Source organism: Tachypleus tridentatus, chromosome 7, assembly GCF_004210375.1.
Source record: "Tachypleus tridentatus isolate NWPU-2018 chromosome 7, ASM421037v1, whole genome shotgun sequence".
Taxonomy (NCBI): domain Eukaryota; kingdom Metazoa; phylum Arthropoda; class Merostomata; order Xiphosura; family Limulidae; genus Tachypleus; species Tachypleus tridentatus.
The window spans coordinates 182,387,368-182,415,028 of record NC_134831.1 but is presented as its reverse complement, the minus strand read 5'-3'; the positions used below and the strand labels follow the sequence as shown (position 1 = coordinate 182,415,028).

The following is a 27,661-nucleotide window of genomic DNA, read 5'->3' as shown; positions in this document are numbered from 1 at the left end:
TTCATGGACACATGTATTGTTATGCACAGAAGTTTAGTGGCATAAAAAAAAAATGTATCATTTTCTTGAATTCTTAAAGAAACAACTTTATTTCCAAAAATTCCTTGAAATATAATAACCATATAACTTGTGGTAATGAGAATACAAAATATGTTTGGACACAACTTTCTTCCTTATGGATGAACCATTTGTCATGGAAGACAATTCTAAACCTTTTCCAAAAGAAATAGGGATTATGACATGCTCAGATATCTTACCATTCCTAAATTCAGTGTTTAAATTGTTTCTTACCAACATATATATATATATATAAACACCAGTAATTTAAAAAAAAAACGAAAAATACTCTACTCAACAACAACGTACAAGAGAATTGTGGCTCCTTTGTTTAGATCCGAGCAAGAATGAACTTTGATGTGAATGCAGCAACTGGTGCTCCACTAGGAATACCAGGAAACGGTCCAGAGGAAGCAGCAATATCAATATGACAGTATTTTAAAGGTTTCTCAGCATTGATGCCATGCTTCAAAAGACAAATCAATAAAATCATTATTAGAAACACCAGAAAATTATTCACAGGTTTATTAGGAAAAAAAACAACTCCAAGAAAACATTGTGTTACTAGCCAGTTACAAACAATTTAAACTAAAAGGTCACACGACAACAAAGAAAAACAAGTTTAGCATCCGATTACTTTATTGATCAATAAAAACAGGTTCATTGTCTTATTGTCACAACAAGTGATACAGCCAGCTAAAAGTTCATACAGTAAACACATTAATGCCACTGTCATTAAAACATTCTCTCTCTCTGATGCATTTTATTCGTTTTCAACTGGATTTCTCTTCCAAGCAACTACATCACAACTATACAAGTATCATAATAGGTAAGTCTTCTTGGCAAACTATGTAAAAATTGAAATATGTTCCCATGAAACAAACTGTAAACATATTTAGCACTACAAGCCACAAGTATTTTCTATAATCTGCCCAAAGTTACTTAATTTACAACTGTGAACAAAGCTCAAACTCAAACAACTAACTCAACTGATTTATTGCTTAGTAATTTGAACATGATTTGGTTGGTTGAGTTAGTGTTTCATGGCACAAAGCAGCTAGGCTATGTGCACCAAATATCTGGTAAAAAGATAACATTAAAGTAAATGTAGTACAATTCACAAAAGAAAATTAAGGAAAAACACAAAGTTTAAGAGAAACAAACATAAATAGCATAAAACCAATGTTTACATCCAGTCTATAACGTAAAGAGAAAAACTACAGTAATACAAGTTGTAAAGGGCTTTCTGTAGCAAAAACTCACCAGGATGACGAACAGGCAAGTACAAAAACCACCGTCGGTCATCTGAAGTTGGCCTTTCCAGTCCTGGTTCTGAGTTATTTGATGTTACGGCCATTTTCAAAAAGTAAAGTAATAAAAGTTTTAAAAGACGTGTAGCAAAATTTTAATAATAACTCGCCAGGGTGAATAATGAGTAGTTAAAACAGCAGAATTAGTCACCTGAAGTTGGCCTTTCCAGTCCTGGTTCTGAGTTATTTCATGTTACATCCATTTTCTAATTTCAAATTGAACTAGATGGACTGTGATTCTTTCAAGGGAATCACATTAAAAATTGTCTAACATATAGATTAAAAACTTAAATGGCATTAAAAAGATTAATGGCCTTTAAAAAACTAAAAACAAGGTGGGCAGTGTTACCATCACCAATAACACTGTCTAACATTATGGACAAACCTTGGGACAGAACATGTTTAAAATGGTGCTGTTGTAAAGAAAGTAAAATGTGCCTTATTGTGATCTGAATGTTACACAGACTACACACTGGTGCATCAGATCCAGATAAAAGAAAATCATGAGTTAAAAAAACCGTGACCAATGCATAGTCTAGTCAGAACAACTTCCTTTTTCTGATCATTACGGAAGCAAGACAGCCAAAGTCCAATACAGGATTTTATTTGGAAGAGCTTGTTTTCCTTGTTGCTCACTCCAAGTCGACTGCCAACTGGCACAGAGCTGATCCTTGAACATAGGACCATAGTCCACGTATAGAACAGGGACAGCAGTGATAGTGCCAGAGCAGATAGATTTAGCTGAGGTGTAGGCGAGCTTGTTCCCGCAAATACCAACATGGCCCAGTATCCAGAAAAACTGGATAGAAGTAGATGTTAGAGAGAAATGGGCCAGTTGGTTTTGAATAGTGGCTAGAACAGGGTGCAAACTAATGTGAAGCAATTCCAGGGCCAATAGAGAACTAAGTGAGTCAGTATAAATAGTGCAGTTGGAGTACTGCTTAGTTTCTATGTGATCCAGGGTAAGAGAAATGGCATACAGTTCAGCAGTGAACACAGAAGCTGTAGAGGGGATTCTGCACTGAACCACAACAAACCATGGCAGAGTCCACACAGTCACCTGATTTCGAACCATCTGCATAAATAGGAGTGGAAGAATGATTCAAAAGATGTTTAGCAAATAACAGACAGTATTTCCAATGTGGAGTGTCTGCTTTTCTCAGATAGAAATAGTATTTCTGCACCTGAAAAACAAGAAAGTGAACAAACTGTTCCAACAGATTCTAGGGAATTGCACAAGAAGGTAGAGAAAGTTCAGAGTTATGAAAATTCACACATTAATAATAAGGAAAGCATTGATGCTCAATCTAGTCCAATCACACCACAGTATGTATCTAGTCATGAATACCATCAGTTAGTTAACTTCAAGACTGAGAAAGGTGAAACTGCATCATTATCAGAAGAATATGAAAAATATAGTTCACATAATGATAAACAAAAGCTTACATCTGCAGAAGATAATGCTCCTTTAAGGAAGACATCTGTGTTACTTGAAACTGCTGATAATATAGAAAAGTCAAATAGAGCAGTGGAAAAAGAATCTATTGATGATAAAGGAGATACTGAAAAGGATGAGAAAAATACTATACTGCAAAATTCTATGCCAAGTGATAGAGGCAGTGAGAACTTGGAAGAAACAAACACCAATCATGAAACACCATTGTCAGAAGAAGAGAAACAAGGTACTGTAACATGTTAGCAAACATTTTTGAGACATGTATGGTAGAAGTTTATATGTGAAAACTAGTTTTCATGGATTTTACCAAGTGAATTTTAAAGCCTTTCCAGGTGTATGCTGTACTGTTGGTAAGCAGTGATTTTAATCTGTTTTAAGTTGCAATGTAGTTTTAAATAGAGACAGGAACTAATCAGTTTGGACATTAAATTAAATGGAAATATTTTTCAGATCTATGTAGATTTTAAAAATAAGTGCTCAGTGTAAATATGTTCTGAGGTGAGAGGTCACATTTGGGGACTGTAAGAAGCCATGGTTGGATGGGTTGACCAGTGGATACAGCAATGCTATCCAAGGACAGACCCAATTCATCCTAGTGCACCAGGATACAAAGGCCAAAAGGAGCGATGGCAGATCGTCTGTTCTGGTAAAGAACAAAGTTTTGAAGCATATAGTAAAGACAGTTGCAAATGGCAGGGATGCAAAGAAGGTTCATGAGACTATGTATAAGCTCTGAACTGGGGAAGTGTGGAAAGCCCTTTGATGATGAATGGGGTCCAGCATCTTTAAGGCCAAGGTCATAGCAGAGCCATAGACAAGTGATCCATAGTCGAGTTTCGATCGAATAAGAATACGATATATTTTTAATATACAACATTGATCCACTCCCCAAGTGGTGGAAGAGAGAGCAAAGAGGATGTTCAGTGCTTTTGTACATTTGACCATTAGCTGCTTGATGTGTGGTATAAAGGTCAGCTTATGGTCAAAGATAAGCCCAAAGAACTTTGTCTCAGGGACCACAGCACAATTTCACTGATACGGAGTTCAGGATCAGGGTGAATACCCCATTGGTGTCAAAAGTGCATGCAAACTGTTTTATAGAGGGAGAAGTTAAAGCCGTTTGCTCTAGGTCCACTTAAGGAAACGATTGAGGGCAGTCTGTAGCTGCCTCTCAATGTACCTCATGTTCGATGACTGACATGAGATGTGAAAGTCGTCGACATAGAGCCCGTTTGCAACAGTAAGAGTGAATTGTTCAGTGATGGCATTAATCTTTATACTGAAAAGTGCAACACTCAAAATACAGCCTTAAAGAACTCCAAGTTCCTGTACGAAAGAACGGGAAAGTGTCGAACCACATGAACTTGGAATTTCCTGTCCATAAAAAATTTTTTAATAAAATTGGGCAAATAGCCATGTAACCCATATATACGGAGGTCTCGCAAAATTCCATACTTCCAGGTTGTATCATATCAAAGAATATTGATACAAGATGTTGTTGTTTGAGAAAGGCTTCTCTGGTTGATGTTTCAAGTCGAATCGGGTGGTCCATGGTGGAACGCTGTCATTGAAACCCACACTGGGTGGGTGAGAGGAGGTTGTTTGATTCGAGGAACCAAATAAGATGAGCATTAACCATCCTCTCTAAGGTCTTACAGAGACAGCTCGTCAAAGCAACTGGATGGTAGTTTGAAGGAATCTTTCCCAGGCTTAGAGAAAAGTAGGATAATAGCCTGGCATCAGGAAAAACATTCTTCTGCCAGATCTGGTTAAAAACAATCAGGAGCAAGAGATAGATGGCACACCATTTCATATTGTACATCGTCAGGTTCAACAGATGTACTGCCAGACTGATGAAAGGCCAGTTTGAGTTCCACCAGTGTGAAGGGACGATTTTTGCCATAGAGACAATCAGCTTGAAAAGAAAGAGGTGATTGCTCTGCCCGAGTCTTGATGGCTAAGAAGGTCGAGGAAGAAGCAAAAGAGCTAGATACCCTGCAAAAGCTTTCACCTAGAGTATTGGCGATGCTCAAGGTATCAGCTACTTCCTGGCTGTTAGAGAGCAAGATTGAGAGGGGGACAGAATTATATTGCTCACTTACCTTTCGATTCTTGTCCTATATGACTTTGGAATTGGTGGTAGAAGATGTGCTGGTTGTGAACTTAATCCAAGATTCCTTCTGGCTTTGACGTCTTACCCACAGAGCGTGTGCACGGGCCTGCTGGAAAGCGATGCAGTTATAGAGCATTGGGTATCTACAGAAAGTATCCGAAGCCTGTTTTTAAGCCTTCTATGCCATGTGGTAGGCAAGATTCCACCATGGACAAGGATATAGTGGAAAACGTGTTGAGGTTTTAGGAATACATTGAGCAGCTGCTTATATAATACTGTCAGTTACTGCTGCCTAACAAATGATGGCAGGATCAAGTTCTGTGAGGGCAGTGAAAGAGGGCCAGTTTGCTTAATCTAGCTTCTACCTAGACAGGTGGGTCAGGTGGCATCAACCATGACCAATCTCTCTAAAATTATAGGAAAATGATAACTGCCTCGTGGATTACTGTCAACCCTCCATGAAAACTGGGATAATAATGAAGGGGAGCAAATTGAGAGATCAATAGCAGCAAAGGACTGAAGAGGTGCATGAAAATAAGTAAAAGATCCAGTATTAAAAAGAGAAAGGTTGTGATCAGAGAGCATACACTCTACAGAGCGACCCCTCTTATCAATGTCAGCACTTCCCCAGAGGGGATGATGTCCATTAAAGTCCCCAGGATAAAAAAGGGAGATGGTAACTGTTCAATGAGAGCATCAAGGTCTGACTGATTATGTGCCTCTCCAGGCAATAGGTAGAGAGAACAAACAGTGATGGTATGACCCAAGGAAACATGGATGGCTAAGGCAGGCGTGTCAAGTGAGAAAGACAGAGTGGGCATATGCTGATCAACCAACAGTGCCACCCCTCCATGCACTAGTCCATCACACAGCCTGTCATTTCTGTACAGAGAAAATTGCCGAAAGGTGACTGTATCGGTAGGTTTCAGAAATGTTTTCTGTAAGGAAAGACATACAGGATGGTAGGAAGCAATCAGTGTTTTGATGTCATCCAGATTAGAATGTAAACCTCAACATTCCATCAAGGTGGCCATTTTTATTTACGTGCAGGCGAATTGGGTGAAGAATCCTTCTGTTTGCGACCATGTATTTTTCCTTACTGTCCTTATTCAGAGGAGGTCTGTCAACCTCCATGGATCCTGCCCTGGGTCGATTGGACAGGTCTTTGTTGTTGGAAGGGAATTCCAGTTAGTGAGGAAGCGAATGAATGATTGTTTTGCATCTTGGGGTGGGAGAAGAAGATGTATCCAAGGAAATGCCTGTACCCAGAACCAAAAGATGTGGATCTTGGGGTTTGTTCGAATGTATGTAGGGGGCATAGATGGGTGTTGAAGTTGATTCATCAACTTTTTCAACCATAGAGGTCAAAAGACTTTTCATTGTTTTGAGAACGATTATTTTGGAGGCACACAGATTTGTCTGCACTCCCACTGTAGTAGTGAAACGAATTGCAGCACCATACACATCTGAAATGAAGTGGTAGACAGCAACTTTCAAGCCTCAGTATAAATAATGTTATGAATCATTTTCAAACACTACACCTCATTTTGTTCCGACTATTTAAGGCAAGAACGAAAGTAGGATGGGTAAGAACCATTGCGATTGATGCAATGAGGGTCCGTTTCACACTTATAGGCATCATGGTCCTTGTCACCACGACATGGCATCTTTGAGTGACCGAACCTCTGACACTGGAAAATCTGAAAGGGTTTAGAATGTACGCCATACCCTGCAATTAAGATAACCTCCATCTTTGCGAACAGAGATACACCTCATTGCAGAAACTCCTTCAGTGGAGAGACCAGCAAGAATCTCCGACTCAGAATGTTCTTCAAATCCCTCTCAACAATAACTCCTCGTGATGAATTCAAAGTAGCATGAGGTCTAACCTCAACAGGTGTATCCCCAATTGCCTTTGAATGCAAGAGTAGTTTAGTGTTGAGATGTGGATGTTTCCACCAACATGTTACCAGATCAAAGCTTATTTACTGACTTTGGAGAGCCAGCAAGTCCCTCCAATCCATTCTGAATGAAAAAAGGAGACATTTGCCCTAAAGAGAACGTAGGATTAGAAAATGAGGTACAGCAGGTGATACAGATGTTGAAAAATCTTCAAGACATGGTCGTTTACCTATGGACTGTTTTTTCACTATTTTATTTAAGTTTTTATTTGGAGGATTCATAATAAAAAAAGGGAAATTTCGGTGCCCACTGACCCCATCCACCATGGAGCCCAACAAGGGGATGCACTATAATGTGAAACAAGGACACTGCAGCAACGCCAGGGTTTTGTGAGCACTATACCCAAACACCAAAATCAGATACAATGTACACAATACCTGTTGAGAACATCCAACACTGGTACTTGGTTGACCCTAGCCCAAGTGGACCAGCCAACTGAACCTAAGGGGGCCATCCCAAAGCCACCTGTCTACAGGAATTCAAGGCCAAAGTGATGTGTTAGGGTTGGACCCCTCAACCACCAAGATTCTCTTCTCCCCTTCACAGGTTGCCACACATGGCAAACATGTGGGTGGATGTTTAGATCCCAGAAGAGGTAAATTGAAAGAACAGAACCTTCCCTGGGAGGTCTGCTCACCACATACAGGAATCCACACTGAAGGAAATTTGAACGTGAATCTTTAATTTTTAGTTTTTCAACAAAAACCAAATTTTTAATTTTTTTAAATCTGAGACACACACTACTTAAAATTATCTTACCTCATTGTTTTGTATTTGTTATTATGCACAAAGCTTTACAAATTAAGTTAGTGTTAAGTCCTCAGATGAGCAGGTAAACCCCACAGGGCTGCTCACTAATTTTAGATCTGAAAATTTTTGTGTTAAGTCCTCAGACTTACAGGTGAGCCACAGGAGCTACTCACTTTATCTAGACCTGATGACATAATCAGGAAAGCTGATGGAGTCTGATGTCCACGCGGCGTTCGAGAGGAGGGAAGATTGTTGCACTGAAGCACATCCTCGTACTCAGACTTGCCTTTGTGGAACTCGTAATCCTGGAATACGCAAGGAACAAATTACAACAACCATTGTGAACTAAGCTCAAATCAAAACATGTACATCAATTAGACTTATCAGATTATTTGCTTGATAACTTGAAGCTGAAATTAAGTTTTCAAATGAGAACCAAGTTTTTGTTTATTATTTAACTGTTTTCAGAGAGAGAAACACAATTTTGTTAAAGAACTTTTAAAAAATATATTAAATGACTTTGAATGATTGAACAGTAAGCTGATATTAAAACTATAAATATTAAAAATATTAAGAAATTACTTGGACAAACACGTGTATCAGAAATAAAACTATTTCACTAACCTAAAACAACCAATAAGAAAGGTAAGTGTAATACCAATCCTTTATTTTACCAATATGGAACACAATAACAATGACACATTTGTGGCGATCATAAAATTCGTGCTTTGACATTTTTTTGTATATAGGTCAAAAGGTCATAGTTCAAACTGTCACTTTCTGGGGAACAGGCAACTAGACAATCATATAGGTGTGTACAGTATCAGTGGTAATTCAGCTTAAGTTCTTCTGATATTTCAGGCTAATATCTTGTTTGCATTTGATAAATCTAAAAATCACACAAGTGAACACAAGCTTTCAGTCTACCTGGAAATAGCAGTAACAAGTTTTGCTATGGATGTAGTGTTCAACTGCTGAAAAGATACATACTGCATTAAAAAGTAACTTTTGTTTGACTTTAGGTTTAGAGATTCTGAAACATATCCCTTCTTGCACAGGAATAAATTCTTATTCATAGGCTTAAGATGGGAAACCTAAAATATTTGCCAAGCTATTTGTCCAATTACTTATCTATTTAAAATCTTTTGAGGAAATTGGGGTGGTCTGCGAGAAAATTTCTATACCAAATTTTATTAAAATTGGTTAAGCCAATTTTTTTAACCATTTTGTAACAATCAGACAATTCTACCTCATATTAAGTACAGTAAGGTTGATTTTCTTCTTCTCTATTACAAATGATTTACACTTCATAATTTTGTGAATTTTATATTTAAAAAGTTCAACAAAAGTACAAATACAGTGCACCCCAAGGAAAACATCATCAGTGAATCTATTTGTTGTTATGTTTGAAGCTACAAAATGGGCCATCTCTGGTGTATGCATGACGAGCATTGAAATCTGGTTTTTAAAATTATAAATCTTTGGACTTACCATTAAGCCTTGGTGAAGTCAGTTACATTGCACGTACCAAGTGGGTGTAAGGAGTGCAGATATACACAAGCACAGTTTCACGGATAGACTGGTTCAATCAATTTGTGATGACAAGAAACTCGAAGTAAAAATGTATCTTGGGATGACTAGTTTGGGTATTAACACTTTTGATAATTAAGAAGGATGATATGTTATTCTCTGCTTTATTAGAGAAAGTTAATTCCCACACCAGCTGTCCTGAGATACATTTTTGGTTCAAGCAATATTCTTTTACAGAGATACATGGATTAGGGATAGTAAAAACACATGGCTCATTTTTCTACTCACTAATATCTTTTTGTTACAATACAGATTTAAATCTTACTTCAAAACAGTTTATAACTGAAAATGGTACAAAAGACAAAAGCCTATACTATATAAAAATGTTTTAATAATAGTAATAATAAAAGTGTATATTTGTTTTTGTTACCATTAACTGGTTGTAGTACCCATCTCCTGGACAGAGGTTATGTAAATCCATTATTAATGAAAGGTTGCTTCCCTTACATGTAATTTCAAGAAAAAACACCCACAAAAACTGCAAAACACAAAATGTGAAACCACAACTTTGCAAGTGTCTCAACATGAGGATATCCAATAAACCTTCACACAAACTTTGGTGAAAATCCATCAACAGTGGGTGATGTAGTGGTAAAAAATGAAAAGATGCCCATAAAAACTGCAAAATGCAAAACTGAAAATTTGTATGTACACCCACATGGACCTAATGAACCTTCATAACAATTTTGGTAAAGATCCATCCACATCCTGCAAATTAGTTATGTGCACAGAAAATAAACAGTATTATTATATTCATATAAATATACTAACCTCTCTGCGAATTGTAGATATTTCAAACATATCTCCTACAAGGTTTCCTGCCTGTTGTAAACTGGACCCCACCTCTGCTCGTTTTGCTGGTCCATTTTCCAATACAATCTTGAAATAAAGGAAATTTATTATCTGTAGATAGATATATCTATAGCACATGAACAAAAATTTCAAAATAATGCATCTGAAATATAACAAGAGTTTAAGAGTTAATTTGAAGTGTGGAAGAAATAAAACAATTCATTCACGTGACACGGAGCTCCGAATCCATTACTACTTAAATAATTATCTATGGGTTTGTATGTGTAAGATTGATTGGAGGAAAGAAAACATGGGTTTGTAATGAGATTAAGTTAAAATGAGGAGGGTGGGATCCTCCAGAATGACTCGTACATTATTTAAACTTCCCAATGACATTAAGGTCTTTGGTATTGCTGGTTTTGAGAAATTTGCTGATTTACAAAAGGATTTACATTATTTGGCAAGTCTGACAAACTGTTTTAAATTATAATCAATGCATGTGGTTATTGTGATTTGAATTATGAATATAACTGCAATAGGTATAATCTCAACAGTGTCATGAATGAAAGAATTCTTGGTGTTCTGATTGAGTAGTTTCTTGAGCCATCCATGGTTATTGGGGGTAGGGCAAATTAGATTTCCAATTAAATGTACAGAAATATTGAACAAGAGTCTATAGATACTATAAACTTCATTGTTTGTATTTCTGATTCAGCCTCATTTGAAGTGTTTGAAAATATTCTGAGAAAGGCTACTAAATGTGATGTCTGGGATGGAAAGATTGTGATTATATGAGAACAGGTTAAAGGGGATTCAACTGAGTTATTCAAGATTATAGAAACTAACAGGATTGAAACACCACTTTTTTCCCCCCCAAGATTTAAATGGGGACAATTCCTTCTAGAATGATAGCTCTCCTAACAGATACTAGGTTGTATACAGTAGCCTTAATTAACTTGACCGAATAAAAAGACTATTTCTAGGAACTATTTACTGATGCATAAACATAAACGACAATTCCTATTAAATGAACAAGCAATTGACATCATGATCAGCAAAAATAATAACACTAACCTAAAATCATTAAATGTTGATATCATATCTATTGGAATGTGAACTACAAGGTACAGAGTGAACATGAACAGCTGTAAACTTTACATAGATCACTAACCTATTCATTCTGTTCACTTAATATATGTCAGATGAACAAAATAACTCAACTGCAGAGCTATACTAAATAGGTCCGCTTAGTAACTGGAGACATGATCACAATATCCATCATGAAATAGTACTCAATCTTGCTTAACAGAGTTGATGTTGTCCAAAATATTAAGATTGGACACAAGTGTGAAAGAAAAGAACAATAATTATTAAAAGAGACACAGTGTGTGTACTTACAATTTACTGACAAACTTTGAACCATTGCTTCTATTGGATATTCTCAGATTAATATTGTCTTCCGAACTGCCAAATACAATTTTGGTTTTTTTATAGATTCAAAGAAACCTCATATTTATGTGACATGTCATTTTAATTACACACAGGCAAAGCTGTAGTCTCTAGATAATCAACTACATTACCATTGAAGACATTCCTCTGGATAACCTTGGATAAAATCAGGTTAAGCAGCGTTCTCCAAGAACAGTAAAACATATTTTACTACTTACAGGATAACAAGCCAAAAAGTTCCTTATTTCAAGTTACCTGAATAGCTTTCTTGATCTTGTATTTTGTGAAATCTGCACACATTCAAAAACACACAAACTCAGAATAACTATTGTACAAATAAATCAGAGATAAAGACACATAATATATTTGTAACTCATTCTTCCATAATTATGTAACGTACCGAACAACAACAAAGAAAGAAAGTGAGAGTGTTAATATTTGTTACACCAAAGTTGCTGGTACCTGCAGCCTACTACACCTAGAAAACATGTCACACAAACATTACTTGTTTAAACTAAGGTTATCACTTTAACCACATGTAATAGTGACCAAAGAAACATTCGGTTCACTATTAAACATAGTGATAGAACAAAAAAAACAACATGAATTTACCCTTTTTTTTTTTAATAATAATTGAAATACGTACTGAATATCCATCTCCAACTGATAAACAGGCATGTCCAGTTAGAGTAGCAATGGTAAAGAAATGTGGATCAGGTTCATTTTCTGCCTGGAAAATGGAAGAAAAAACAGTACAACTTACATTTTAACTACATTTAGATTTTAAGAAGAAACTTAGAGGAAAAGTGAAAATTTCCTTTTTTAAAAGTCTATTTTGTCAACTAAGACTAACCTTCTCTTTGAGATGGCACAGAACATCGGCCATTGCCATCCTCCCCTCAGCATCAGTGTTTCCTACTCTGACACGCACACCAGCTCGAGAAGTTATAATTTCGTCTGCCACGTAGGAATCTAACAAAACACAATTTCCACATAATTCAACATTTAACTGCATGGACGAAACAAACAATAAAACAAACTATTTGTATACAAGTTAATAAACTCTAAAACAAACTATTTAATTTTGAAAATAATTAGTTTATTCAAAGTCCAAGGAATCAATATACAAACATAGACAGAATCAATAATCTGTGATGACAAAAAAACCCACTTGTAGAGAAAATTATATGTTTAAAAACAGCTGGTATGGAGAGAGAAAGCACTAATAGAGGAGTGAACAATGTTTCAACATTCTTCGGTCATCGTCAAGTTCACAAAGAAAGAAAGATAGGTAAGTAAGAATGGCTCGTTTGGGTTGAGTAAATATTTTACGTAGAGGAGTGAACAACGTTTTGACCTTCTTCGGTCATTATGAACCTGATGATAACCAAAGAAGGTTGAAACGTTGTTCGTTCCTATATTTAAAATATTTTCTCAACCAAAACGAGCCATTTTTACATATATATTTTTAACTACAAGTGGGTTTTCTCAACATCACTGAAAGAAAGGGTTACTGACCGATAGCTGACCACATGTTTGAAGGGGGTTGTGTAATTGAGTGTCGGAATGTAGAGAGCATGCTTAGATGTTTGATTATATAATTTTATGTTACTTATTTTATTATTATTATTTATTATATTATTTTTAATATAGGTATAAAGGTGTTCCTTTGTATTGGTTTATTTTGGGTTTGAGTTGTTGTACAAGTAAGGCTTCTTTAATTTTGCATTTGTTTACATTTGTTTCTTTAGTATTTGGGTGTTTTCTATGGTTATGTAGTGTTTATTTGATTTGCAGTATTTGAAAACGTGTGAAGGTGACTTTTTGTACAAAGTCAAATATTAAAAACAAAGAAGAAAGTTAGAGTAAAAGGAAGGTTAAAATTGCTGTGAAACACAAAGGACAAAATACAGCTGGTTAAAACTTGTACTTGATCTGTTATATATTTTTAAGTGTCTACTGAAGCACTTACTCTTGTTTTTAAAATAGATGAACATAAAACGACTTGGAAGTTAGGTGAATTTATTTTGAGCATTCAATCAAACGATGCTCTAATATTATAAAACCATTTTATTGTATTTTAAGCTACAATCTAACAACTGTGCTCTTATATCTACAAAAACATACTAGCTGGAACAGTTTGATTTGTGTAAAAACTTATGTTTTGGATATCTGTTAAATCTTTATTTTTGATGTTTCAATAACAACTTATTATTTGAAAGATAATTTTCCTCATAGTTGTCATCAGAAGCCAAATTTCAAAAACTGCAGTTTTTATGTAATAGAATTTTACCCAGTTCCTCCATTACATGGGCTTTAAAACTTGTGTTATGGGTATAAGTTTTTATAATTGAAATTAAAGAGAGGAGAAGAGAAAACTTGCATTTGTGAAAAAAAATTCTTAAATGGACAACAAATGGACGATACTTCTAGCAAGTCCTTCAACAGCTTCCCTTCACTGATAATGAATAAACATGATTACATACAACTTCCAACAAAACTCAAATTACATGTTCAATAAAATCCCATACACACTTATAAAAATTACCCAAGACCCACCAAACCTTAACATGCTCATTTAATGTTTATTTAGAAAACTATCAAACTTAAGAATTTTAGTTAAAGATTTCCCCCTGTTTTCATAGAGGAAAGTGTGGTAACAGTATTTAATGTACACATTAAACAAACCATTACACACACACACTTACCTGGACCAACACTGTTACGAACCATGGACATTCCACCAATAACTTTTATGCCTTTTGGTTTCAGCTGTGCAAGAACCTTTGAAACACCATATATTATTTGTTATCTTTCAATGATTTTCTACCAACAACATATTTGTTTTCTTCTATTTTTTTTATGTTTGAAACTTTAAAAATCAGCATTTTGACTTTAAAATATTGAGCCTTCATTCTGATAACCTGTATTTTCAAAATAAGGTTTATATACATAGGCAAGTTGTCTATAAATATAATCAAATTTTTCTTCCAGGAACACCTAGTCTTTTCCTCAAGGTTAAAAGATTAAGCCTTCTTTCAAAAACTTGCAAATAAATATCTAGGAATTATTAAATACTGCTTTTCAAACTAGAAACGTCTTACTAAACCATGTTTCTCACGAAACCTTGGAACTTAGAATATTTAAGTATATTACAAATACAAGACCTAAAGTAAGATTCTTAAAAATGTTCTGAAAAATTGATAGCCAAGACCAAGACTGGAGAGGAGATGTGAACCTCATCTGTCTGAATTATTGGTTTAAATCCCACATGGCTTACATTTCACCTTCCTTACGAAACTCTTAACAGCCTAAATCACAACATTTCTATGGTTTAGTGCTGGGAAGAAACTGTATTCATTTTCAAATCTTTACTTGGAAAAATCCAGCAACTGCAGCAGCTCCACATTTGTCACGATGCATTCCAGCCATGACCCCTCCAGCTTTAATATCAGTTCCACCAGTGTCATAGGTAACACCCTAGAAACAGGAATGTTTGTATGGAAAAACCAACTAAAAAGTTACAAAATTTATTTTCATCTTAATTTTGACATGTGATCATTGTTTTAATCTGGTTACAATTTCCTTTTCTCAAAAGCAAGAGCAAAGAAATTTTCTTTGATCTAAATATTTAGAACAATAGTATCCAACACCACAGAACAGTTCACCAGTTTAGCAAGTTTCTCAAATACTTATATAAAATATTGCAATAAAAACACAAAAAAAACTATTAAAATAAATGAGAGGCAAAGGTGACAAAAATACATCTTGACTACTGTACATTTTATGTAAACTGAAATGCAAAAACATCGCACTGACACCCATTAAAAATAATTAATGGTTTTCAGACGGCAACAATATGTATATATTATATATTATTATATATGTACTCATACAGATTTCTAAAGTAAATAATAAGTGTAATAACAAAGTAATAAAACTAACATATGTTTTCTTAGTATCTAGTTACTTAAATTTTACCTTTCCCACTAACACAACAGTTGTTTCCACTGGACCTTCTGGGACATATTCCAGAAAGATAACTCTAGCACAATGTCGTTTGATGCCTATAATGAGTCCAAATTTCCAAAGTTACTTAGAATAAAAATACACTAAAGTTTCAAGGATACTGTCTATAGATCTTTTACAATTATTCATCATATTGTATCCACTCACACGTAAAAACAACTTTGGTTCTTATGGAAAACCTTGTTTTTGTTCATCATATGCTCTGCACTTTATGTACTTTACTTCCAATGTATAATTGATTTGTCTAAAGTCATTTATACACAATGACATCTAACCTACACTACTGTAAGTGTATTCTTCCAGTGAAACAAGATCAATTACACTAACTGGTGTCAAGGTCTTTGTTACAATAACTACGATCATATGACAGTCAGTTTATTACAATGCATATAACTTGATCTGATGCTTGGCCAATAACCATTACATGATGAGCTGTAATTTAACCATGTAATATTTTATTGTTTATGTGGAAAAATACACAATGGGATATCTGTACTTATGTGCATCATGGGAAAATCAAATGCCAGATTTATGCACTGAAAATCAGTCATTTACCAATAGCCCACCAGGGGGTTGTCAACCAACAGAAAAAACAAACGAAAAAGAAATGAAGATTAATAAACCAGACATCATCAATTGGATATCACTTAAATACAAGTTGCGACTTACATCTTGTCAATAGTAATTACTGAAAGTTGTTGTTGTTGAAAGTGTTTCAATAAGGAGATTTGGCAATAACTTACCAAATTAGATTTCTCTTTCTGGCTGTTAATCCTAACTTCTGTTGAGATTATGTTGTTGAATAGAAATTAAGTTCAGTCCTATCATTCACAGAAATCTGGGCTTGGCATTTACTATTTGTGCATACATTCTGTTCATTTTGTGAAAGTTCTAATATCAAGAAGGGTAAACGATTCATTATAACTAATAGAGTAATTAATGAAACACAACAGATCAGTCACAAGCAATGAATATTTGCAGTGAATTTATTAACAGTAATACAAACTGTCACCAAACAGACAAAGGAAAGCAAAAATGTTTAACAGTGTATTAATATTTTGTGTGCGAGTTGTTTGTTTACACAGAAACGTACTTCTAATGCTACCATACAACTTATCAAAGTATGATTACAGAATATTTTTCAAATTATCCCACTTAACCTTTTCATATTTTACACAAATCCATACAACATTTAAAATGTTCATATTTGGACTTTATCCAGGCAAAACCATGGTTGCTAGTGCTTTATAATTTTCTTTTTCGTTAAAGTATTATCTTTGCTATGTGCTTAGGATGACTGACATAGTGGAAGGTTAATTCATGCCTAATGAATAATTTGCCCAAAGAAATGTCATGATAGGTAAGAAAAGTGCCTGCACTTATCAGCAGTTAGGGTACCATCAGATTTGTAAGTCACAGATACAATTGGCTGAGATGCAGCCTCAAATAGCAACAGTCCTTTATCATACTTCACTGTAGATCCAACAAAGACTTTCTTCTTTCCTTCATTTAACAACCCATCATAGATGGTTGCTGAACACTTACAGCTTGGTTTTACCTGTAAAAAACATGTCTCAAACTTTTCTCATTCTATTGTCTGTGACCCAATATCCATTTCAACCCTTTAGCTTAGTTACCTCTTCTTGACATTGAAATCTGCAAAGCTAAACATCTATTGAGACTATGTAATGTTAATATCACACCTGTAATTACAGCAAGGTCATTGGCAAGACATGTATTAAGCCATCAAACTTGTAAAAGAAACCCCCCAGATATTTAACAGCACTTATAGAGATTTCAATTTTCTACCCCAATAGCTTATACTATTAAAAAAAATTCACATCTGTAGAAACCAACTTTATAAGTTTAATAAAACATAGCTTGTAAGGTTTAAAACAACTTACCTCTAGCAGCCCGATTTACTGCAGCTAGTAGTGGATATTCCTTCTCAATGACTTTTTCATCAGATATTACGTCAACTTTTATACACGAAGCATCGGCAAATACCTGCTTCACATACATTTCAACATTGGGAGCCGACATCCTCTCAGGATCAGATCCACCAATATCTCTAGCAACTGTCCTAAAAATTAATATAAAGATGTTTTCTTTCTTTGAATTAAATTAATGTGTATATTATTCACAAACACACACACACATTTTTTAAAATAAAAAAACAAATACTTCAAATAACCAAGAAAAATTGTTTGTTCAAAACGTTTGTAGATTCTGAACTCTCTTATTCATAAACTCAATTCACAAAAATTTCCTGTAATTTTGAACATGGTAGAGGTCACCACTTTAATGGATTTCTAACTACACAAACTCCAAGTCTAGAATTACAGTGTCTTTTAAATGCCCTAATAATTTCTCAAATATTTATGATACACTCCTCTTGCCTGGCAGAGTTTTATGTCAACTGAACAACTGAAAATGTAACAATTTCATACAATATTATAAAATTTGAACTTTCAATAATATATTGAGTAAATTTACTTGTAAGTGTCTTAAAGATCATTAAGGGCTTATTAATTCCCTTACTGAAAAGATTGGTAAAATATTAATATTGTTACCCTTTCTACAACAAATACAAAATATCTATATTGATTCAAACATTTTCAATTTATACTTGCTAAGTTTTCACAAAGGTATTTTTAACTTATTTAAACCCATAGGAAGAAGAGGTTTGAGGGTATTTATCCAATGATTCAAGTGACTACCCTTGATGCTGAATTGAAAAACAAGGATATGAAAATTGAAGATTTTAGAAAAGTCCAGTGATAATTATTAGGAAAATGTGCAAGGAATTATGGGTTTAAAAGGTTAATGTTGATAGCTTTTACACAATATTACATTAGATGAAAGTCATAATACAATTTTGTCTCCAATTTGAAATTGTTTCTTGATGCAGTATCATCAACAATTCAATAGAAAATATACAAGGTCAAATTTAAATAGCATGACAGAACCCTTCACTTACTTTTAAAAACATGCTGTGGGGGTTTAGGATAATTGTTAATTGTAGTCAGTATTTTTTATTTCATTTTTACAATTAAAATAAACAGGTTTTCCACAATACACAAGAATGATTACACTAGTTCTAAAACACTTGTTCAACTTTAAACTTTGACAAAGTAATTTTACTATTAACTACCAACATTTATATTTATCAAATATCTTTATACATTCAACACCATGTGTATTAACAACCCATAATTATTTCTAAAACAAGACCCAAAACTCTAGCACTTCCAAATAGTTGAATAGTCAAACGCTCAAGTTTTGGATCTTGTTTTTAAAATATTACAACTTTTGTAGGTGATCCCGTATGGTAGCTACTTACCCTGAATCCATAATTATTAGATTTTGTGTGTACTGTGCAATAAAAAATTATTGAAAGTAAGCACTTATGTGAATAAATTAAATCTTACCTCCCACTTTCAATAGCTGTAGCAAGATTCAGAGCTTGTGAAATGTGCTCTGGGTGAAAATTGCACACTCCTAAATGCTCAGCTTTTTTGCTTTTGTCTGGTTTTGCTTCTCTTATTTCTAGGGGCTATTAGAATTCAAATAAAAAACATGTAAGCTAATGATGCAGGATTAGATGTAATCCATAGTTACGATAATATGCTAAAAAATTAATGATTTCAAAAAAAAAATATTTTTCCCCATTATGTTTCATTCTTGTAGCTACATCAAGAAACTGCATTTTGTACTGGTTTCATATTTCTGTAGTTACTGCTACTTAACAGAAAAAAAGAAAACAAAATCGTTCAAAATAATGATATTTATATTTATTACTCATCTGAAATCCAAATTGGTAAAAATACAGGACATTAATATATCTTAAAAAAAACCAATCCTTGCTGGTATTTGAGAACAATATTTTCATATAACACCAAACTAACGCAAAGATAAAGGAAGACAGGTTTTAGAAAACTGATCTATTTCATTAGAGTATATTATATACATGAGTGCCACTTTTATAAGTTCTTTTTTTTTTTATTATTGTCCAAACTTCAACCAACATGTATTCTTATCAAATACCATTATACACACTGGGCTTGTGCATATACTTCTTATAGGAATATTTAAAACACATGTATTTACAACCCACATATATTATAAGTTGGTACAAGTTAGATCACATCAATCTCAAAGCTAATTTACACTCAGGAAGCATATGTTATAATAATCAACTGACACAAAATTAATAACAAAGTCAGACAAACAAAGAAGCCAATGTATGACTGTTTATGTTATCAGAAGCAGTTTTTTGAGATTTCAAATATGATCTTTCAAGAAGATCAGTTAAACAATGACAAAAATGAAAGAGCAGGAGAGAATTCTCTAACTTTTCTTTTGTTTTTCTACATCCACACATTATACATGTTTTTACTGCAGTCATTTCTGACTCAAGTTTTAGTTGCTTACAAATTATAAACCCACCCTACTATTGGAACATTAGTTTTGTATATGATTGGGCTATCTGCTAAGCCCACCAAGGGAAGTTGAGCCCTTGCTTCTAGGGTTGTAATTCAGTAAACTTACTTTTGATCTGGCAGGAGACCTTTAGTTTTGTATTGTAATTATTCTTCAAATTGGTTATTCAGTTACAAGTACTTTTTATTTAACTTTTGTACTGTTTAAAGTCCTGTTTGTGACTTTTATAAGTCACAGTTCTATTTTGTATTATTTAAACTTTAACCATACAAGTTATCATTAACTAACAACATTTATTTGTATTAAATATTGTTATACATATAAGGCTTGTACATACTTACTTATAGCAATACTTAAAACTAACACCATGTGAATTCACAAACCATAAACACTATCTAATTCTGTATAATTTGAAGCTAGTTTACAGTGGGCATCCCATGCTTTGTGCTCATGTTATCATTCATACAAACATTTGTTTCTTTTTGAAGTAGCAAACAAGCACATATAGACACACATACACAAAATTCTGCATTCCAAGTGTCACACATTGTGTGACAAGTTTTATACACTGTGTATGATAAACACAGTCATATAAACTCTTAATCAACCAAATCTTTCAACCTCTCATAAATCATTTTTATTATGTATTTCTCATTCAAGAACATTACATTTATAAGTCTATAATACAATTTTCAGCTCACAAAGTCAGTAAGTGTTTACAATGGAGTGATAAAATATTTGTAAGAAATCACTTACCACGTAAAGAGCCTCCAGTGCACCCAAAATTGTGACAAGATCATAAAACTGCATTCCTCCAGTTTGTGTTGAAAGAGCTAACAGAGGGCGCTTTGATCCAGCTTTCAATGCTCTGAAAAATAAAATCTGAGTTACCATGCAATCAAATTATTTGTTTCAAATAATAAGGAACAGTGCATTAAATAACAAACTATGCTTAAAACAGAATACGTTCACAATAAGTTAACATAGTTTAGTCTTAATTACATAAAAAAGGGCCATATATTTTTAATATATAGACAAATGTTTTATACACTTTAGTAATTACTTAGAGAAGAGGGAGACCAAAGATTTGTCTGTTAAGCACACACAAGCATCTGCGACTCCATGTTACAGATAATGCACATCTTCGAAATGAGCTATACAGCTGAAAGTAAAACCTCAATGCTAAACATCTGCCTATCTTATGTTTTAGCAACTACCCCAGTTCAACACCCAACATTCTAGTGCACTTTACCTAATTTACTCTGTTTACCCTTCATATTGTTGTACTAAAATCCTATTAAGTACAACCTTAACTATACTACTAATTAACTTATTAACACCAAAGTGTAACAGGTGTTTGAATACCAATGTCAGAAGGTAAGGTTGCCTTGCTTACTTTGCTCCAGTGGCAGAACCTTATATCCATTTTTCTTTCACTTCACATTTCTTTGAAGACCAGTCATTTTTCCACAACCATCTGTGGGCAATGAAGGGCAGTGTGGATGCAAGACTGTGGGCTTGGGAAACCACATCTCACTCTCCTTACTTATTCTTATTTGTTTAACATATGAGACTTAGGAAACAAAAGGTAAAATTGTAAATGGGGATTTCCCACTGAAATTTTGGTCCTACTCCTACAGTTATCTCTAAAACCCAAGAAACATCTCATATCTAACATCACAAATTATGCCCTGGTGATCTAATTTATCTTATGGAACATTTTTGTTGTTTTTTTAAATTAAGACCTGGTTTGTTAATTAGAATGTTTCTCATCACAGGTTTGGATTTGTTGTTCGTAATACAGTTAATTTTTTCAATGTTAATGTCTGGTTGAGTATCACAATAGTTTCTGTAAATAGATTTTTTTCTTTTTTTTGGTATTCATATGAATACACATTACTTTTGTAGTACTAGCAACTTCTAACTATGAAAGTTTGTCATGCTTTTTTATATATATATATATATATATATATATATATATATATATATATATATATATCAGAAGTTATTCATGCTTGCAAAACAAAAACAGAATATTCCATAATGTTTACAGTGGAACAAAAAAGTTACAATTTTAAACAAGTTTATTCAGTGTGTTTGTTTTATCAAGCTTGAGTTATATGAAACATGTAATAAATTACAGTTGAAGACTTGAGGAACCAGTAATTTTGTTACCGCTTTATTCCTGCGTGAGCAGCTTCTCCAAATCTACGAATATCATCATAATCTCTATCGAGTGGTCCAGTGGGAGTGTAAACCTAAATAAAAGATAATACATTCTTTGCCACAATGTTAAATGTTATAATGTAAGTTTAGACCCAGTTTTCAGATAACACACCATACTATAAAAAGAATGCATTAGACTTTACTCTAACAAAAAAATGATTTATCTGATGTCATGTGCATAACCAGTACAACACTACTGTTAAAACACTCAAGACAATAAACAACTAGAGTACTTAAGTTGTTAAAGTCCAGCAGAAAAGTCTACAAGAAATACAGATAAGATAAAAACAAAACTTTAACAGAACATTTACAGTTTCTTTTCTTAATCAGTTTCTAACCTTCAAAAATCAACTCAATATATTACTTCTTTTGAACACTGCGAGACAATGTCCAAAGATATTCTTACAATAATTTGCTATGCATTTTACACATTGACCTTGTTTTTAAACCTTGTAAAAGATATTTTAAACAGCATAGTTACATAATACTGTTTCTAAACATCAACATTTTATTCTTATATGTTATTTATCAAAGACTAGAATTTTTCATAGCTACTTCTGTCACAAACTTTTAAACAAATTTTATTAAAGAAAACATAAAACTTCTTTTGCTTAGCAAGATCCACAAAATACTATTCACCTATTTCATGGAATATTCTCAATTATAAAAAATGTTACTTAAATGCCAGAAAGATAATTCAATATCAGCAACTAAACTGTTAGTCTAGAATCCAGCAAGTAGTAGTGCTGGTTGCCATATTACACACAACCAAACACACAGTCCTACAGGAATACATGCACCTCATACTTCCAAAATCTACAATTTGAAATAGAAAAATGTGTGGAAAACATATATTGGAGTAAGAAAAACAAAATCCTATTACATTCAGCATTTATTTCATACACTTCAGATGCTATAGGACCTACCAACAAGATTAGTCTAATCCACCCACTAAAATCTGTACACAAGAAATATGTGAAATATTTACCAGGCGTTTCGTTGGCATGTTTTCAGGTAAAGCAATTACAGCTACTTCCCCTTCCACATCATCAACCTACAAGGAAAGAACCAACTTTGTAATATTCACTGTAAATGGAGTTACAGAAATAACTTACAAACACTGTACTTTAAGAACACTACATAATCATCCATATTACTTTCTTGAAAAGGAGAATTCTTGAATGAAGAAGTGATTTACTTTGTAAAAAGTAAATATAGTAGTGAAAAAGGACAGTAGCTTTCAACAATCAGGTGATTTACCATTGAATTCCATTTTATGTGCATCTCAAATTCAAAGCAAAAACAGTTCCAGACAAATAATCACTTTTCAAATATCATTTGTACTCAACCTTTTTTGCTTTGCAGACTTACAAAAGCTCTGGAAAAACACTGTTTAGTGTAAAACCAAGAGAAATAAAGAAGACATAACTTAAATGTTCATACATGTGGTTGTATAAACAAAAACATTTAATGAAATTTGTTAAAATTTTAAAAATCTCTATTTAGAAAAGAATAATACATTGCTAGTAATAATGCATTTTCATCTCCTTCAAACAGGATTTGACCCAGCTACTTATTATACCACAAGCATATGTCTCATAAGTTAAGCTAAGCTTACACAATTTGTATAGCTTTATCTATTCAAAAACTTCCAGGTTCTTTTTTTCCCCAAACGAGACCCTTCTTTTAGTTTGACATCAGTGTCATAAAGTGGTCCCCATTTAAACCACCACATACATTACTAGGATGACATCTTGTTTCAATTATTTAAATTACCATATATTATTTGAATTTTCCTTCCAGACCCTTCTCTTAGTTTGACATCAGTGTCATAAAGTGGTCCCCATTTAAACTACCACATGCATTACTAGGATGACATCTTGTTTCAATTATTTAAACTACCATATATTATTTGAATTTTCCTTCGAACCAAGGAAAACATCCATAGACTGGCAGTTGGGAACAACTGAACCAAGACTATACTGCAGGTGCACTGACCAACGAATTAAAGACTTCAAATAACCCAAACAATAAATCAAGCTTTTCATCTCTTAATGGTTCCTTTGTTTTTTTTATTGTTTTCCAGATTTATTCATCTCTACTTACTCCCTTTTTTTAATTGGAATTAGAAATAAGACCAAAATCATATCTCAGGAGCTAAACAATATACAGGGTGTTTGGAAAGTCACTGTGCAGTTTTGAAAACAGCGATAACAGCATTCATTCAGTCTATTTCAAGCCAGCAACTGATAGCATTGTTTAGAAACAAAATAAGAAGGATCCAACCTGTATTGATGCCAACAGGGGTCACTTTCAACATTGTTTATAATTGTCATTCATATTTACCTCCTGTATTCTATACTGAAACATGTCTATTATTAAATATATAAGTGCACAGTGACTTTCCAAACACCCTGTACTTCAGAATATTACTACATGGGTTGTAAGCTTCGCAAATGTTCAATATGGAACAATCCCTTATCAGTATTTCACAAATGATAAATCATAAAAAAAGTTTTCAATTCATTAAATATGAATAGTAGCAACTCAACTGTGATCTACTGAAAAAAAACAACATAGCATTTCCACTGATATAGAAACTAAACAATTAACAAAAATTCACCAATTCCTCTAAAAATTTCCATTAGTGAATAAAAATAAAACATGCAAGTGCTTTTCCATTATTATTATTGTTACATCTCCTACATAGGTTATACTTTGTCAGTTAAGAGATTTACTTGGTTCACTACTCAGCCAGATTTGAATAATTCATCTATTCCACAGAAGAAAAAAAAAAAGTTGAAAACAATATGTTTAGACTTTTACTGGAGAGAAGATTCTTTGGGTTCATATACATTATAACATTATCCCCTAACCTGAAATCATGTGTATTAACCTGCAACATAAAAGCTAGTAAAAAATAGACCAAGAGACCTACAGACATTTCGCCATCCAGAATCATTCAATTTTTGATCTAATTTAAAAGCAAAATTCAAGTTACCTCTTTATATGCAGTTAAATAAGGGCGAAACTTTGAGACACACCCTCCAAGGTCATTCTCACTAACTCCTGTTGCTACAATCACCACTGCATCATAATTTCCTTCACATTCATCCTTACATAACTCCACAGGAACCCTAATAACAATAATAGTTATTTAAAAAAAACAACTAACGAATTGTAAATTTATAAACAATGATGTCTGTAGAGAATTGCAATACTAAACATTTACAATTGACTATGCTAAAGATTAAAAGAACCCAAAAACTTAGCCACAGGTGCAGCAATCATAATTTTACATTAAAAAAAACAACAACATAATTACAAAAACTTAATTTTTCTAATACTATTTCAACCAATCAGAATAATCCTATTGCTCATACTTCAATTTTCTTTCAAGATAGCACTTGATGGTTTTAGTTAATCAGTGCTGTGCAGTTTTAATTAAGTAAAAAATTAAAGACAGTTCAGAGTCAAAACATAATTACTGAACAAACAATAATGAAAGTAATAAATTACCATTTATTTCTATGCTCCGAATTTTTAAATATTATTTTAATAGCTTAATGTGGTCCATCTAAGTGGCCGATAGTATTTACAGGCAATACCAACAGTGTTGCTTTGGATTTGATAGTAAAAACAGAGAGAGGATCAATATAAACACAAAGAAACATATGTTTGTCACATCATAAAAATGTTAAAAAACAAAACTGAATAACCTATGTAATCTAAAAAAAACACACATTCTCATTTCCTATCATTAAATCTCTTAAATGCTAAACTTAACTTCTGAACAACAATATTTGTAAATGTCTTGTCTAAGTATTTGGGTGCTTTAGTCTAAGGTGTTTTGAAAGGTTTTCTGGTTTCCATAGTTCCTTATGTCTACCTTCCAAATATCACATTAATGTATCACTTTTTTTTCTCTCTCAAAATAAACCCAATGCATGCCTCTTTTCCTTTTAAGCCATTTTTCTTACACTCTCAGTTCATTATAAATAATATTTTATCTTCTTATCTGATGTCTTGCATCTCAGTTAATGTCCAGCAAACAACTGGTAAGCAATACAGTTAATTCTAGTATTGAAATAATGATGAAACTGACATAAGTATCAATACAGTCTAAATATACATATATTTTAACTTTTAAACAGCATTAAATCATATATCCCTGCATGTTTCCACTTGTGCTTATCACATATCCAGAATTCCAAACCAAACTGATGTTAACAATAGTAGAAAACAATACCAAACTTTGCAATATACAGTTTATCAACAGTTGAGTGTTTAACTTCATGACTATAACAATAAACATACTAAAAGATATTGATACAAGTACCAGCACATCCGTTCTGTAGATATCTAAGCTGGAGTTTAATTTTTAACAACAAAAACATTGCAACTCATTTGTTCATTAAAACTACTTGACCTCCTTAACAAAATTGTACACAGTGGGTCAATGAAAATGTTTCAATAATTTAAATAAGTCATCGGAAAAGAGCATCGAATAATGTGTCAACCACATGCCGACCGATACCAGTAAATTAGCCTCAGAAGGGGAAAATAGATCATAACAAACTATTTTAAGTATTTGTGCAAAACAACTGTTATGATGCGAAGTATATTAATGTAATGTCTGAGAACGCAAGATTAAAAACAAAGAAGAATATGTAACATTATGTCAACCATAGTATATATCTAATACACAAAGTTCATATCCAGTCTTGGTCGTTTTCTTAAATTGTAACTTTATTTTTACTTATCAGTTTTGTTGAATGTCAAACTCGTTAACATCCAAATACTACGAGTGGTGGATATTAAAAACAGTAATATTAATAGTGTTAATAAAACGTAGTTTAAATTGATATATCAACATTATGCACCCAAACGGAAGTCTACATATCCATATGAAACAAGAGTTAAGAAATTATTGCTAAGTTATTACACTCTTTATGACTTACACTTCACCAACTGTCGATGCCATGACTCAATTACAATGCGACAACTCGCACAAACAGTCGAACGACAATATCCTGTTATCTATCACCTTGACTTGACTTTGAACGTTCCAAGTTTATAAACCCGCATTCTACTGCATAGTTTGGTTCAAGAAGATAAAAAACAAAAGATGTTTACACCGAACAAGCAGTTGTTGTTGGAATTTATTACATAGCAATAACCTGATAATCCAAGAACATGTTTCAACGGGTTTCTTTTCTCTCTCATGAAAATGACGTACCATAAGAAATTTGCAATGTTAATTCTGTTATATCAGGAAATTAACATTATATTTGATATTTATATTAATTTTGAGCAATTATATATAAAGCTTATATGCCTACATTTTGAAATTCAAGTTCTTTCATAAATTGTTGTTCTACGGGCAAACGAAGCTAAAATCAAGGACTCGAATCTTCACAGTACACACGGCAGACAGTCCAATATGGCTTTGCTTCAAAAAATAAAAAAATAAATATTTATACA

General features: G+C 33.3%; 1 protein-coding gene across 2 annotated transcripts; it reads right to left on the bottom strand.

Annotated features, from left to right (window-relative positions):
* Positions 1–60: 60 nt before the first annotated feature.
* Dip-B (Dipeptidase B) lies at positions 61–27,661 on the bottom strand. Of its 2 annotated transcripts, none has more exons than XM_076516054.1 (15): positions 27,520–27,661; positions 25,179–25,314; positions 23,166–23,231; positions 22,127–22,209; positions 20,708–20,819; positions 18,940–19,064; positions 17,413–17,591; positions 15,461–15,546; positions 14,855–14,959; positions 14,188–14,263; positions 12,333–12,451; positions 12,126–12,209; positions 10,010–10,117; positions 7,822–7,953; positions 61–523 (listed from the first exon to the last, which is right to left on the bottom strand). In XM_076516054.1, coding segments are annotated over exons 1-15 (1,548 nt in total). In that variant the 5' UTR covers positions 27,522–27,661; the 3' UTR covers positions 61–388. The 2 variants fall into 2 exon arrangements, with proteins under 2 accessions (XP_076372169.1, XP_076372168.1); XM_076516053.1 differs by having other exon boundaries at positions 27,139–27,652.

Coding starts and splice junctions, on each gene's coding strand:
- Dip-B (XM_076516053.1), bottom strand. CDS start 27,161: ATGGCATCGACAGTTGGTGAAGT. Junction 23,232..25,178: donor ATTTAACTGCATATAAAGAG/GTAACTTGAATT, acceptor CTTTCCTTGTAG/GTTGATGATGTGGAAGGGGA. Junction 10,118..12,125: donor CAGTTGGAGATGGATATTCA/GTACGTATTTCA, acceptor CTTTATTTCAAG/ATTGTATTGGAAAATGGACC.